Source organism: Caretta caretta, chromosome 1 (assembly GCF_965140235.1).
Source record: "Caretta caretta isolate rCarCar2 chromosome 1, rCarCar1.hap1, whole genome shotgun sequence".
Classification (NCBI taxonomy): domain Eukaryota; kingdom Metazoa; phylum Chordata; order Testudines; family Cheloniidae; genus Caretta; species Caretta caretta.
This window is the reverse complement of record NC_134206.1, coordinates 236,491,857-236,507,581: the sequence shown is the minus strand read 5'-3', so window position 1 is coordinate 236,507,581 and position 15,725 is coordinate 236,491,857. Positions and strand designations below refer to the sequence as shown.

The 15,725-nt window shown below is 39.7% G+C and overlaps 1 protein-coding gene across 8 annotated transcripts in view; it reads left to right on the top strand.

Moving 5' to 3' along the window:
* The window catches only part of LOC125625322 (solute carrier organic anion transporter family member 1C1-like), a 47,209-nt gene that overhangs the window by 18,558 nt on the left and 12,926 nt on the right, over positions 1 to 15,725 (top strand). For 7 of the 8 annotated variants that reach the window (XM_048827207.2, XM_048827233.2, XM_075121950.1 and 4 more), the window contains 4 exons: positions 2,947 to 3,093; positions 4,272 to 4,370; positions 5,767 to 6,012; positions 9,474 to 9,638. In XM_048827207.2, the coding sequence (XP_048683164.2) occupies positions 2,947 to 3,093; positions 4,272 to 4,370; positions 5,767 to 6,012; positions 9,474 to 9,638 (657 nt within the window). The remainder of the gene's footprint in view (positions 1 to 2,946; positions 3,094 to 4,271; positions 4,371 to 5,766; positions 6,013 to 9,473; positions 9,639 to 15,725) is intronic. The other variant, XM_048827242.2, reaches the window with a different exon arrangement.

Below are 15,725 nucleotides of genomic sequence, written 5' to 3'. Positions count from 1 at the left end.
TGTTTAGTTTCTCTGCAATTACTTTATCATCTTTAAGTGCTCCTTTTGTATATCGATCATCCAGGGGCCCCACTGGTTGTTTAGCAGACTTTCTGCTTCTGATGTACTTAAAAAACATTTTGTTATTAATTTTTAGTTTTTGGCTATCTGTTCTTCAAACTCCTTTTTGGCTTTTCTTATTACATTTTTATACTTAATTTGGCAATGTTTATGCTCCTTTCTATTTACCTCACTAGGATTTGACTTCCACTTTTTAAAAGATGCCTTTTTATCTCTCACTGCTTCTTTTACATGGTTGTTAAGCCACGGTGGCTCTTTTTTAGTTCTTTTACTGTGTTTTTTAATTTGGGGTATACATTTCAGTTGAGCCTCTATTATGGTGTCTTTGAAAAGTGTCCATGCAGCTTGCAGGGATTTCACTCTAGTCACTGTACCTTTTAATTTCTGTTTAACTAACCTCCTCACTTGTGCATAGTTCCCTTTTCTGAAATTAAATGCCACAGTGCTGGGCTGTTGAGAGTTCTTCCCACCACAGGAATGTTAAATGTTGTTATGTTACGGTCACTATTTCCAAGCGGTCCTATTACATCTTGGACCAGATCCTGTGCTCCACTCAGGACTAAATCGAGAGTTGCCTCTCCCCTTGTGGGTTCCTGTACCAGCTGCTCCAAGAAGCAGTCATTTAAAGTACTGAGAAATTTTGTCTCTGCATTTCGTCCTGGGTGAGATGTACCCAGTCAATATAGGGATAATTGAAATCCCCCACTATTATTAAGTTTTTTATTTTGATAACCTCTAATCTCCCTTAGCATTTCTTTGTCACTATCACTGTCCTGGTCAGGTGGTCAATAATAGATCCATACTGTTATATTCTTCTTAGAGCATGGAATTACTATCCACAGAGATTCTATGGAACAGTGCATTCATTTAAGATTTTTATTTCATTTGATTCTACATTATCTTTCACAAATAGTGCCACTCTCCCCCTCTCTCCCCCATGGCGCCACATGACCTGTTCTGTCCTTCCAATATATTTTGTACCCTGGAATGATTGTGTCCCATTGATTGTCCTCACTCCACCGGGTTTCTGTGATGCCTATTATATCAATATTCTCCTTTAACACAAGGCAGTCTAGTTCACCCAACTTATTATTTAGACTTTTAGCATTTGTGTACAGGCACTTTAAAAACCTGTCATTGTTTATTTGTCTGCCCTTTTCTGATGTGTCAGATTCTTTTTTATGTGACTGTTTTTCATCTGATCTGGCCCATATTTTATCCTCTTCCATCCTCTCCTCCTGACTAAAACCTAGAGAATCTCTATCAATAGACTCTCCTCTAAGAGAAGTCTCTGTCCAATCCATGTGCTCCTCTGCAGCAATTGGCTTTCCCCCATCTCTTAGTTTAAAATCTGCTCTGCAACCTTTTTAATGTTAAGTGCCAGCAGTCTGGATCCACTTTGGTTTAGGTGGAGTCCATCCTTCCTGTATAGGCACCACCCACCCCAAAAGTTTCCCCAGTTCCTAATAAATCTAAACCCCTCCTCTCTACACCATTGTCTCATCCATACATTGAGACTCTGAAGCTCTGCCTGCCTACCTGGCCCTGAGTGTGGAACTGGTACCATTTCTGAGAATGCCACCATAGAGGTCCTGGATTTCAGTCTTTTTCCTAGCAGCCTAAATTTAGCTTCCAGGACGTCTCTCCTACCCTTCCCTATGTCATTGGTACCTACATGTACCACGACCACCAGCTCCTCCCCAGCACTACACATAAATCTATCTGGATGCCTCGAGAGATCCGCAACCTTCTCACCAGGCAGGCAAGTCACCTTACGGTTCTCCCGGTCATCACAAACCCAGCTATCTATGTTTCTAATGATCCAATCTCCCATTACTAACACCTGCCTCTTTCTAATGACTGGAGTTCCCTGCCCCGGAGAGGTAACCTCAGTGCGAGAGGATACCCCAACATCATCTGGAAGGAGGATCCCAACTATGGGAAGGTTTCCCTCTGTTCCCGTTGACTGCTCTCCTTTCCTGGGCCTTTCATCCTCCTGAACAGCACAGGGGCTGTCTGACCGGAGGTGGGACAAATCTACAGTGTCCCGGAACATACCTTTCTGCTTCCCTTAGCTCCTCCAGTTCCACCACTCTGGTCTCCAAAGCTCGTACACGGTCTCTGAGGGTCAGGAGCTCCTTGCACCGAATGCACACATACGCCACCCACCCACAGGGCAGGTAATCACATATGCTACACTGAGTGCAATAAACAGGATAGCCCCCACTCTGCTGCTGGGCTTCTGCCTGCATTCTCTCCTACAGCTACCTAGGTTAATGATAGGGTTTTTGTTTAAATCAAGAAGTCTTGATTATAGTTTAGTTTAAAAGTTTTAAAGAATGGAAAGTGTACCTCGCCCCCTTTCCACGCCCCTTCCAAACTCCCTCTCGAAACTCCCTGTTAGCGGCCTCTGTTTGCAAAAAATGGTCTTTGTCATTGCATTTGCACCATCCAGGAATTAAAATAACCTGTTACCTGTGTGGCACTGAGGAAAATATAGATTCCAAAGCCAATAGGGGCTCTACTGATGTTTGTCTGTATGACTTAAAGAAAACCAAAGCACCATTAGAGTCTCTTTCCCCTCTGCTCACAATACTACAGAATTTTAGCCATTTGAATGAAATGCATTAGGTGTGTGCTACAACACAGACACTGTATCTGGTGCATAAAACAGCACAGAAGTGGTTTAAAATTCCATTCCACCGAGTGGCCTTGGGACTGTTGTTTTATCATTGCAATAAATCTGTGGGCTCAGTTCTTCCTCCCAATTACACAGGTGTCAACAGGAAAGGTACCTGTACATCTGAAGACAGAACTGAGTCCTCTGTGTTCAATGTCAAAATGTCACAAACAATGTCTTGTTTCTCTCTCTCCCTCTGTATCCAGGATGTGAAAAAGAAGTTGGATCGTCCATGTGGATCTATGTTTTGCTTGGGAATCTTTTGCGTGGGATAGGGGAGACTCCTATTCAGCCTTTGGGAATTACGTATATTGATGATTATACCAGTGAAGAGAGTGCTGCTTTCTACATTGGTAAAAGAATAAATCAAATTACTTTATCCTAATGTCTTATTTTTCACAAGAAGTAAATTGAGTTGTTTTCAGTAGCAGAATGAGTGACATTAAATTAACTTGTCCTGATTATTTTGCTTGCATGGTTAAAATGTTTAAGGTTTTATTTAAAAGCTGTGTGCATTTTAGGGGCCAAATTCCACTCTTGATTACACCAGTGCAATCCCATTATCTTAACTGAGAAGATAATTTGGCCTTGGGTTCCTGCTGCTACCTTAATCTTACTAAATCTTCTTCATTTGGATTACACACACAGTTCTCTGGAGGGGAATACAAATGTATATAGCATAGATTTATTTGGTGCTTAAAATGTAGCATGGAGTTTAAATTATGGACAGAAAAACTATTATGAACAGAATCAGAACTTGGAAGAATCTTCCCTCCAAACTGAATCAGAACCAGTCATATGTTGAGGGTCAAAATACTTGAGGACTTTTTCCCTATTGTGGGTCAGGTGTGACCATACCTGTATGTTAAAGTGAAATACCATCTGGAAGGTTTTTACAACTAGAGGCTTTCTTTTTTTTTTTTTTCTTTCTTTCAAGTATTTCTAGTCCGGTTAGAAGTGAGATCTCCCAGATATTTTATGCCAAAATTTGTTCTTGCAAGATTTCCAGATCAATTTTGAAAACTCAAAAGATGTGTGTGGGTTGGATAAGAGCCTAATAAAAAACATCTGAACTTAATCCAATGCGACGTGCTGAACCTTTTGGAGGTTTGTTCATCACTAATAACATTTGGTTACTGTACACACATTTTCTGACCACTTTATACATAATTTGCAACCCTGTTGGTGGCACTTCTGAATTTGGACCACAAACTTCCATAAAGTCACTTATCCCAGGCTGAATTTGGTCTGTTAATTGGGGGACAGCAAAAAAACAAAAGTGAAATGTTGATGCAATGAGCCAATTTTTGCTTTTTGATATAATGGTGCTAGTCTGGAGTAATTCCATTGTCTGGGAATAAGAATGAGATTATTTTCGATTTGCACCAATGTGTGTGAAGGCAGAATTTGGTCCTGCATATTAAGATGCCGATCGCTTTTCACTGATACTGTACACAAGAACAGAGCATGACAATGTAACAAAACAGTCATTTAAGGCAGAAAAATGAGTTTCCTTGTGTTTTTTTTGCAGGGTGTGTACAGACAGTTGCAATTATAGGCCCAATATTTGGTTTTCTTTTAGGATCCCTCTGTGCCAAACTATATGTTGACATTGGCTTTGTAGACTTGGGTAAGTCAGAAAAATCATTTTTAAAAAATTGTTTACTCTATGTGTTGCATTGAAAAGTTCTAAATCCTTCAAAGTAAATGATATGGGTATTCTAAAAAGGCAGGTTAAATTAAAAGCTTGAGGATAGTTGGCTTTGGAAGATTTTAAACTGAAAAATTATTTCCAGCATAAGAAGAATTTTTCCCCATCATAATATTGCTTAAATTAAATGAAAGATGTTAAAATACAATCCCTTGAATTCAGGAAAACCTGTCAGTAAAAAAATGTGATCTATTCTGCATGCATATTTTCAAAAATAATGGGATTTTGGATTTTTTTTAAAGACTGAATGCCTAGAGTATAAGAAAGGAACTGAATGAGGTATACAGTACTTCTCAACATGAATAAGGATGTCAGAATCTGACCCCAAAATAGGTCATATAATTAAAGCTGGTTGGAAAATGTTTATTCCTCCCTCCCCAAAGGAAATTTTTGACTTTTCAGCAAAAAAAAGAAAACAGAAAAACTGAAAATTTTTGGTCAAAACCTTTTTTCTTTGACGATGACAATTTGCTTTTCTGACAATTTCTTTTTTAATCAGTTTTTTTTTAAGGTAAACTGATTCTTTCCATGAATTTTTTTGTTTGTTCAAACTCCCCCTCCCCCCACCTCCACCCCAGTTTTCCATCCAAAAAAGTTTGGATGGAAATTTTTTGACCATAGTGAATGTTTTGAATTCCTTGTCCTGACTGTACTGGGACAGGAGTGAAACAGCAATGCATAAATAACTATTATTTGTTGCTGTATTTTTGAAATCCATTCTAGTGATAAGATGATGTCCTATCAGTTGGACTGATCTTGTGAACTGCCGAACACTTGCCCCTTCGACTCTTATTGACTTAATCGGAAGTTGCTTAGCACCTGTCATGAACAGGATCAGAGTTTGAATATGAAACACTGATAGAAACACGTGGCACAATTATATATTTTTAAATCCTACCGGTAGATAAATTGTTTATTCGTGTCAGTGCTGGAGAAAATACAATTGGGATTTTTATGTGATATAAATTTTGATTACATTTATCCCAAAATCACAAATTATACAGAAATATGAGAACTCAAAAGAAAAACTCCTAGTCTGCATGGGAGGTGTGGCAGCATTATGGTTATATGCCTCAATGGCAACCTTTCCGACCACTTAAGGAACAGTGTTGATAGTTTCTAAAGGGAGGTGTACTCCACAGCTGTCAGAAAAGTATTGGATGTGGGTGGGGATGGTGATTATGGAAAAAGAGATCTGGGGCTTTGTTGAAGAAATAAGAATCTTTACTGGGAGAGGTACCCTCCAAAATTTGCTTTACTCTTAAACTTTCACTGAATATGCAAATGTGTCCCTCTTTCTCCCCCTGTACCACAGACAATATAACAATTACTCACAATGATGCCAGATGGGTAGGAGCTTGGTGGCTTGGTTATTTAATAGCAGGTGTGTTAAGTGTTCTGGCTGCCATCCCATTCTGGTTCTTACCAAAGCACCTGCCAAGACCAGAAAGCAGAAAGGATTCCAGTACCTCCTCTGAGCAGTCAAAGTTCATTATTGAAGATAACAAGGAGCATCACAGATCTTATGAACAGCAAGTAAAGATACTTGAAATGGCGAAAGGCAAGTAAACACAGTTTGTTTTATAACTGTTTAGTTTTACTCCTTACCTTTCAGGCTTGACTTCTGTTTAAAGGCCTCAGAGTTGATATTGGCTTAGTGGCACCATAGGATTAAAAATATGAACAAAAGGGGCCCTCTAGTTGCTTCCTAGCCCTCATCTCCTATGGCAGTTTCTCCAGCTGGGTTTGTAACCCTGAAGTGATCCATGAGGCTGTTGGGGGAGAATTTGCAAAAAGGGTAGATCTTTCCCTGTAAAAGTTGTATGTTTAAACAAACCCAATAGAAAAGGGACCTATAACCCACCCACCTTCAAAAAATAGCCAACATTACAGAAAGTTTGCAAACCCCTGCTGTAAAATCTTGGAAACCCGTGCTGTAAAATCTTGAGGGTGAGTGCAAGCACCATGTTCAGAAAAACGAATGGGAAAATAATTGGCTTCTACTCACATGAGCATGCTCAGGCTGAACAAAATGCAGGAAAAAGCAAAGTTATGGCATATGCTTGTATGGAAGCAGGACATACAAATATTTTATTTATAAAGACCAAACCGCACCACTTCAGTTGAACCTAATGCCCTTCCCTCTAATTTCTAGGAATTTATGTCAGCAAGTTGGCAAGAGAATTCCCAGTTATTCACTAGCAACAACTGGGATTTTGGATCAAAGTGAAATAAACCTGGGGATGTTACAGCATTTTGGCTACCTAATGATAGAAGAATTTTGGTTGTTCTTTATTTAGTGAATGCATGCAACACTCATGCGCTAGAATGAGTTCCACTCATTTACATTAAGGTTAGGAACAAGCCAAGGATATAATAAACTTTGGCTAAAGCCTGAATTAAATCCCTCTGTTTGTGACAGGGAGGGGAAAAAGGTGAGAGATGGAGAAATTAATGGGGGCCTGAAAGAGCTTAGTAAATATTCTCTCTTTTATTGTCATGCCTACCTTTTGCTGGAAATATAAAAATATTGCAAGAAAGGCTGCTTGTGTGCTTTTCCAACATGCCTCAAAAGAGGACATATGGTTCATCTAGCCCAGTATCCTGTCTTCTGACAGTGGCTAATGCCAGATGCTTCAGAGGGAATGAACAGAAGAGGCCATCATCGAATGATCCATTCCCTGTTGTCCACTCCCAGCTTCTGGCAAATAGAGGCAAGGGACACCGACAGCATGGGGTTGCATCCCTGACCATCTTGGCTAATAGCCGTTGAAGGACCTATCTTCTATGAGAATATCTAGTTCTTTTTTGAACGCTGGTATAGTTTTGGCCTTTTTTGAACCCTGTTATAGTTTAGGCCTCTGGTAATGAGTTCTACAGGTTGACTGTGCGTTATTTGAAGAAGTATTTCCTTTTGTGTGCTTTAAACCTTCTGCCTATTAATTTCATTGGGTGACCCCTAGTTCTTGTGTTATGTGAAGGAGTAAATAACACTTCCTTATTTACTTTCTCCACGCCAGTCATGATTTTATAGACCTCTATCACATCCCCCCTTGGTTGTCTCGTTTCTAAGCTGAAAAGTCCCAGTCTTTTTAATCTCTCCTCATACAAAAGCTATTCCATATCCCTAATCATTTTTGTTGCCCTTCTCTGTACTTTTTCCAATTCTAATGTATCTTTTTTGAGATGGGGTGACCAGAACTGCATGTGGTATTCAAGGTGTGGGCATACCATGGATTTATATAGAGGTGTTACGATACTTTCTGTCTTACTATCTATTCTTTTCCTAATGGTTCCTAACATTCTGTTTGCTTTTGTGACTGCTGCTGCATACTGAACAGATGTTTTCAGAGAACTATCCACAATGACTCAAGATCTTTCTTGAGTGGTAACAGCTAATTCAGATCCCATCATTTTGTATTGGGTTTATACAATACAAAATGGGATTATATTTTCCAATGTGCATTACTTTGCATGTATGAAGATTGAATTTTCTCTGCCATTTTGTTGCTCAGTCACCCAGTTTTGCGAGATCCCTTTGTAATTCTTTGCTTTGGACTGAGCTATCTTGAGTAATTTTGTCTTGCGTGCAATTTTTGCCACTTCACTGTTTACCCCTTTTTTCCAGCTCATTTATGACTATGTTGAACAGCACTGGTTCCAGCACAGACCTCTGGGGGACACCACTATTTACCTCTCTCCATTCTGAAAACTGACCATTTATTCCTACCCATTGTTTCCTGCCTTTTAATCAGTTACTGTGAGACAGTTACCAGTTAATCTGATCAGTTAACAGTTACCAGTTAATCTGATCTGTGAGAGAACCTACCTTCCTTATCTCATGACTGTTTATTTAGCTTAAGAGGCTTTGGTGAGGGTTCTTGTCAAAGGCTTTCTGAAAGTCTAAGTACACTACATCCACCGGATCGCCCTTATTCTCATGCTTGTTGACCTCCTCAACAAATTCTAATAGATTGGTGAGGCATGATTTCCCTTTACAAAAGCCAAGTTGACTCTTCTCCAACAAATCGTGTTCATCTATGTGTCTGATAATTCTGTTCTTTACTATAGTTTCAACCAATTTGCCTGGTACTGAAGATAGGCTCACTGGCCTGTAATTGCTGGGATCACCTCAGGAGCCTTTTATAAAAAATGGTGTCACATTACCTATCGTCCAGTTATTGGGTACAGAAGCTGATTTAAATGATAGGTTACATACCACATTTAGTAGTTCTGCAATTTCACATTTGAGTTCCTTCAGAACTTTTGGGTGAATACCATTTGGTCCTGGTGACTTATTACTGTTTAAATTAACATTTAAATTTATCAGTGAGAACTGGAAATCAAGGTATTGTGAAATCATCTGAAAATATTGCCTTCTCAGATCCCTGCTCTTGCATATGTGTGAGTCAAAGAGTGACAGTCTGTAGAAGCAGTTTCCACAGAAGCAGATTGAAACTTATCCAAACTTCTCTGCCCTTTAAGGTTCATCCATCTCTAAAATATATACCACAGCTGATCAAAGTAGGGATGGGGCACAGTCTAGTTAAAGCACTGGGTGGGGGAAATCACAAGATCTGGATTCTAATTCCAGCTATTCCACAGATTTGTTTTTTTGTTGGCCTTAGATTTCCAAAAGTGGTCTCTAGTTTTGGGTGCCTCAACAGTTGAATAAGACAACTTGACCCATATAGGGTCAAGCCAGTTGAAGCCAGTGGGAAGTGTGGGTGCTCAGCGCACCTGAAAAATCAGGTCCTTAGTTGTCTAAAGTTGAATACCAAAAAAAGTGAGGCACTCAAAACAAAATGCCATTTTTGAAAGTTTGTTACCCACTTCCCCCGCACCCCCATCTGTAAAATAGGGATCATACCCATCTACCAGCAATGCTGGGGAACTGACTTCATTAATCTTTATTAAGCCTTTTGTGGTCCTTGATGGGAAGGTGAATTACAAAATAGTATTCATATTAATTATTATTTTTCCAGTTTGCTTTTCACTAACCTAGAGCATTTTCGTTTGCAGATTTCCTGCCATCAGTGAAGAACCTCTTCGGAAATCCAGTTTACTTTCTATATTTGTGTGCAAGCATCATTCAGTTCAATTCTTTAATTGGCATGGTAACATATAAACCAAAATATATTGAGCAACAGTATGGGCAATCATCTTCAAAAACAAATTTTGTTATAGGTATGTTAAGTCAACTTCTTGGTGCCTTAAAAATGGATTGCCGACTGGTAGACAGAAATGGGCAAAAAATGCTTCTGAAGACTGTACTTTCTGCTTCCCTTGTAAAATTTTAAAAAAACAGATACTGAAGATGAATCTGTTTTACCATTGGGTTTAGCACTTAATTAATTCTGAGTTTAAGTGTATGCAAGAGCTGCTGCAAGGGATTGTTGACATTTCTGGTTTATTTATCCTTCTTCCAGAAAATATAAAAGAAAAATATCAGGCAATCACAAGAAAATAACGTAAATCAGGAATTAATTTTAAAATACTTTCCGTAAATATATATTTATAAGTATTGCTCACTTCCTGACTTCCCATTCCAACAAAATGCGCATAAGTTCAGAAAGTGGGGTAGGGAGTCACTCACCACACTGGCGCCTCCTGCTGGGTGTTTCAGGATTTAGCTCAGCCCCAGCAGTTGCGCCCCAGGTGGTGGTGGCTCTCCTGTCCTCACCTCCAACTGCAGACCTGTTACTGCTCCTTTCTCTTGGCGTCGGCTTTCTGGCACGGCCCTCCCACCATGTCACCATCTGGTTTCCCCCTCTTCCGAGGGACTCCTCCGGCAAGAGTCCAGCCACTCCTCATGGTGGCTTGCCAGTCGACAGCCAGGCCTCTCCTTCAGCGGTTAGTGTGAGGGACGCAGGCCCACCCACTACTCTGGGTCCCAGCCCAGGGACCCTGCAAAAAACAGCATCCTGCTGCCTCCTCCTTCCAGCTCACTGTCTCTATTCCCTGAGCCACTTCCCCACAGCCTCTGTTCCTCCAGCTCCTTTGCCCTCTTCCCAGGGCCTCAAGCCTGTAAGTCCTGGCAGGAGCCCTCTAAGAAGCCAATCTTCTCCCTAGGACTCCCTGCAGCAGACTAACCTGCTCTGGTCAGCAGGTTTTATATGGTTGGTTTTATATGGTCCAGCTAGGCCCTAATTAAGTGGTCCAGCCACCGCCCTAATTGTCTGCAGCTGTCACCCTAACTGGGTGTTTCCCCTGCAGCCACTCCTTTGGCTGCCTGCTGCTCAGCCTCCCTAGACTGGTTTTAACCTTCTCAGGCCAGTGTGGGGCAGGTGTCCCATCACAGGACCCAATCACAGAGTAGCTATAACATCTCTAGAATTTAGTTAAATAATCTAAGAAATTAGTTAAATAATGTTATTCTCAATTAATGGACGGAGATAAAGAAAACCAGCTGGGCTTCGTATTTACCTCCTGTAAAATACCTACAAATTTTAGTTATTTGCATGTAAGAGAATGTTAAAAAGAAAAGAATAAGTGATGCTGAAGTGAGCCACGGTGACATGACTCGGCATCAGGCCAGTATGTCTCTCAGTTGTCCTACTTTGCTCTTATTGTAAGATACCTCTTCCTGCTGCCTTCCTGTTGGTCTGTGCTATGCTGCTTGTTCTCCAGTTCCAGATCACACCTTCCTACTGCTGACTTCATCTCCCCCCCACCATTTCCAGGTTGTATCAATGTTATCGTGCATTCTCCATGAGACTTAAGGAAGATAACACATGTTCCCACCCATAAACTATCGCCATGCCCTATGCGGACCCTGGACCCTGCAGAGAGTCCTTGCTGGAGCTGGGGCAGCACTGTCCCTGTTCATACAGAAAGGGGTAGATCCACCAGAAAAGGTATCTTTCATACACAGGTGGAGTGGGGATAATCCCTGGTTATTTCATTTTATTTCACTTGTTACAGTGAGCCTGTCATGAAAAGAGTACACCAGTTGCAATGGCCTAGATATTCAGTGCTGTCCTTGTATAGACCTTGGAGGCACTTCTTCATGCACATTCTAAAGTTCATAATTGTGTTTAACATTTGGTTGGACTAGGAGTGCAATATGGTATAATATAAAAGTATGCCATTAATCATACTGAGTCATGGTTAAATTTGGCTGCACCTGGGATGCCCTCTGGGATATTCTCTGTAAAGCCATTACCATTCAAATTCCTGCTCAAGATCCACTTCTAGCACGATGTCTATAAGATTGTATCCACCTAATATTGCTTCGGTCAAAATCTACATTAAGGCATCTGTTGCTATGTGATTTCTCTTACTAGAGAGTCTGGAAGTTGACATGTTTGTTTTTTATTTCTCCATTTGAACTAGATATCTTATAAATAATAGCAAAGGCCATGTCCCCCAAAATTGCAGACTGCTTTATAGTCAATCATGTGTTTGTCTTAAGTATGCATCAGAATGCATCAGCTCAATGAAGGAATGTAAAGCCATGTAAAACAAAGGCCCTCATTTCTTGGCAACATCTTTAGGATGGTTTCAGAGTAGCAGCCGTGTTAGTCTGTATCCGCAAAAAGAAAAGGAGTACTTGTAGCACCTAAGAGACTAACCAATTTATTTGAGCATAAGCTTTCGTGAGCTACAGCTCACTTCATCGGATCTAATACAGAAAAAACTGTCTTCATTTCATGGACCTCAAGACAGCATTGGTTGCACAGCATATGTGGAAAAGTCACATTGATCCATTGTGCTATGTTAATTCCTTAAAGATAGAAGTTGGAATTTCCTGACATGAGACCCCTAGAAATGTAGATAAGTAAAGGTGATGGCCAGAAAAGCATTCAAAACAATTCATATAAGCAATACAGTAGTTTGCATTGTATATAAAGATTTTCCTAGTGCTAAGCTTTCAGCTATGTGTGAAATGATTTAGGTATAATACCCATCTAATTTCACAAAGCACTGGAACAATGCTTGGCAAAGGCTATGTGGCTCTGCCGTGCTTGAAAGCGTTCTAGCTGTATGGCCATCACTATAAGGCAGATCACTGAATTCCTCCCTGCCAAAAAGCGTGGTCCAGGTAGCCAACAATGACCTTCCTGAGGATCTCTGCCTGAATTCCTTTGATAAATATCAGGATTAGCAAAGGCTGTGAGAGGGCTGAAGCATAGCAACTTCAAAACAGTTGGAAGTGTTTAAATAGTTACAGTACAAAGGTGCACTGCAGTATTCCTATTCAGCCCAAGGGGCCTGATGCATTCTTTAGGCAAAGTCTTGCTACTTTTTAAGTATTGTTTGTACCACTCCCAAAGATGAGGCTCAAACACAACGCAGTTGGACATGGTCCCTGCTCCAGAGAGCTTACCCGCTAGGGTTTAGAGCTGCCACCACAAATGAGAGCCGGCACTTTTTGTAGAACTAACAAGGTGAGAGTAGTGGGATGACAGACCTATATAAATAAGATCATGGAGTGACTCTTTTAGCTCAGCATTCTAAACACTGCTTTTTAAAAATCTTAAAGTGGGATTTTTAGAAGCACTGAGTTGTCACATTTCTATTGCCATAGACGCCAATGGGAGTTTTATCTTTGACTTCAATGCCAGCAGAATTAGGCCCACACCAAATACTTTTGAAAATCCCACCCTTCATTAACTGTCTTCCTATAGGCTCTGGCAGAAATTAGCTTTATCTTGTTTTATACTTAATTGTTTGTTACAAACTATTGATAGGCATGCTTACCTCCACTATGTTCATTTTCAAATCAGTGAATTCATACAGTTTCCTGTAAAGATGAATGTTTAAAGAAACATGCAATTCAAATATATCACAACGCTTTCTAATTCAGTGGCAAACATATAATTCGTACAAGCTATACAGTGAAGGTATTACTTGTATGTATGGAGTAAACCTCTGAGCAATATAGAGCTATGGAAAATATTGTCTTTCATATAATATATACCACTGTTTTCTACTGGATTGAATAAGATCTATTCTAATAATTAATGGGCCATCTAGTAGCTGTCTTCAAAGCCTGCTTTGTTTCTCATGTACAAATCAAACCAAAATATGTGAAAGAAAATGAATAAATAGGATTCTGACATACTTAAAAGCAGATACATGGGGTTTAAAAGTTGTGAACCTTTTTTATTAAACAAATAATTTGAAATAGTTTTTTAAAAACCCCTAATGATCAAATCCCAAACATGAACTATTGTATGAATATATTTTTTAAAAAATTTGCTTCTGTTTGTAAAAACAGTTTCAGGTCAGTATCACTAGATATCAGTGTTATGTAATGGCTGTAAAATAGACAACCCTTTAAAAAGAAAAAAGACTTGATATATGGTAGTTTAGATTAGAACCGAGAAAATAATTTGCAGTGAAAAATTTAGCCAGTGGATTTCACTTTTGTTTATGTATCAATGATCTCTTATGATGTTCTCTTTACATTTTTCTTGAATGTTTTTGAAAGTATTGAATAGCTCTTTGATCTTCCGGTTTGTCTGAGCGCCGCTTGACACAGGACCCAAGTAGGTGAGCGTCAAAGATGGCCCTGTGCCACCCTTACGTTCCCCTAGTCTTGAGGCTGCCTATCTGGCCCCTGGTGTAAATTAGAGTGACCTCAGAGCTCTTCTTACTTTCACCTTGTTGCAACAAGCCCCCTAAAGGATTGTTCTGGGAGCTGAGACTGTAGTCAAGTTCAGAGGTACTCCAGTCATGCTCTAACATACCATCTATACTAGGAACTACGAGGGCATGACTTAGGGCTGGCCCCATTCCACCCTTGGGATTTCCCAATAAACCAGTTCCACTGTTAAGCTGGAGCAGAAAATCGGGAGGATCTGGCCCTTTGTCTGTTGACCGTGTGCAATCCGTTTATTGTGGTTATTCAAAATTCAAATTATGTTTTTTAAAGAGCTGGCTGAGGAGCTCACTGGACCATTAATGTTGATTTTCAATAAGTCTTGGAGCACTGGGGAAGTTCCAGAAGATCAGAAGAAAGATAATGTTGTGCCAGTTTTTAAAAAAGGGTAAATGGGACCACCTGGGTAATTATGGGCCTGTCAGTCAGACATCAATCCTGGGGAAAATAATGAGCTGGCTGATATGGGATTCAATAACTAACTAGAATTAAAGGAGGATAATGTAATTACTACAAGTAAATATGGGTTTATGGAAAATAGATCCTGTCACACTCACTTTAACTTTTTTTGGATGAGATTACAAGTTTGGTTAATAAAAGTAATAGTGTTAACGTAATATACTTAGACTTCTATAAGTTATTTGACTTGGTACCGCGTGACAATTTGATTAAAAAACTAGGACAATATAAAATTAACATAGCACACATTAAATGGATTAAAAGCTAGCTAACTGATGGGTCTCAAAATAAAACTTTAAAAGGGGAACCGTCATTGAGTGTATCTGTTTCCAGTGGGGTCCTGAAAAGATCGGTTTTTGGCCCTACGACATTTAATATTTTTATCAGTGACCAGGAAGAAAACATAAAATCATCGCTGATGAAGTTTTCAGATGATACAAAAACTGGGGGGAGTGGTAAATAATGAAGAGGACAGGTCACTTAATACAGAGCAATCTGGATTGCTTGGTAAACTGGGTACGAGCAAACAGTGTGTGTTTTAATACAGCTAAATGTAAATGTTGGAACAAAGAATGTAGATCATACTTTCAGGATGGGAGACTCTATCCTGGGGAGCAGAGACTCTGAAGAGATTTGGGGGTTGTGGTGGATAATCAGCTCAACATGAGCTGAACAGTGTAACAATGTGGCCAAAAGAGCTAATGCCATCTTGGGATGCATAAACAGAGGATTTTTGAGTAGGAATAGAGAGGTTATTTTACCTCTGTATTTGGCACTGGTGTAACTACTGCTGGAATATTGTGTCCGGTTCTGCCCACAATTCAAGAAGATGCTGACAAATTGGAAAGGGTTTAGAGAAAAGACAGGAGACTGATTAAAGGATTAGAAATATGATACACTCAAGGAGCTCAATCTATTTAGCTTAAAAAAGAGAAGGTGAAGGTGTGCCTTGATTATAGTCTATAAGTACTTACATGGGGATAAATACTTAATGATGAGCTCTTCAATCTAACAGAGACATGTATAACATGATCCAATGGCTGGAAGTTGAAGCTAGACAAATTCAGACTGGAATTAGGGCGTAATTTTTAACAATGAGAGTAATTACCCATTGGTACTGTTTAGAAAGATTCATGGTGGATTCTCCATTACTGACAATTTTTGAATTAAGATTGGAATTACTTTGGGGAAGTTCTATGGCTTGGGTA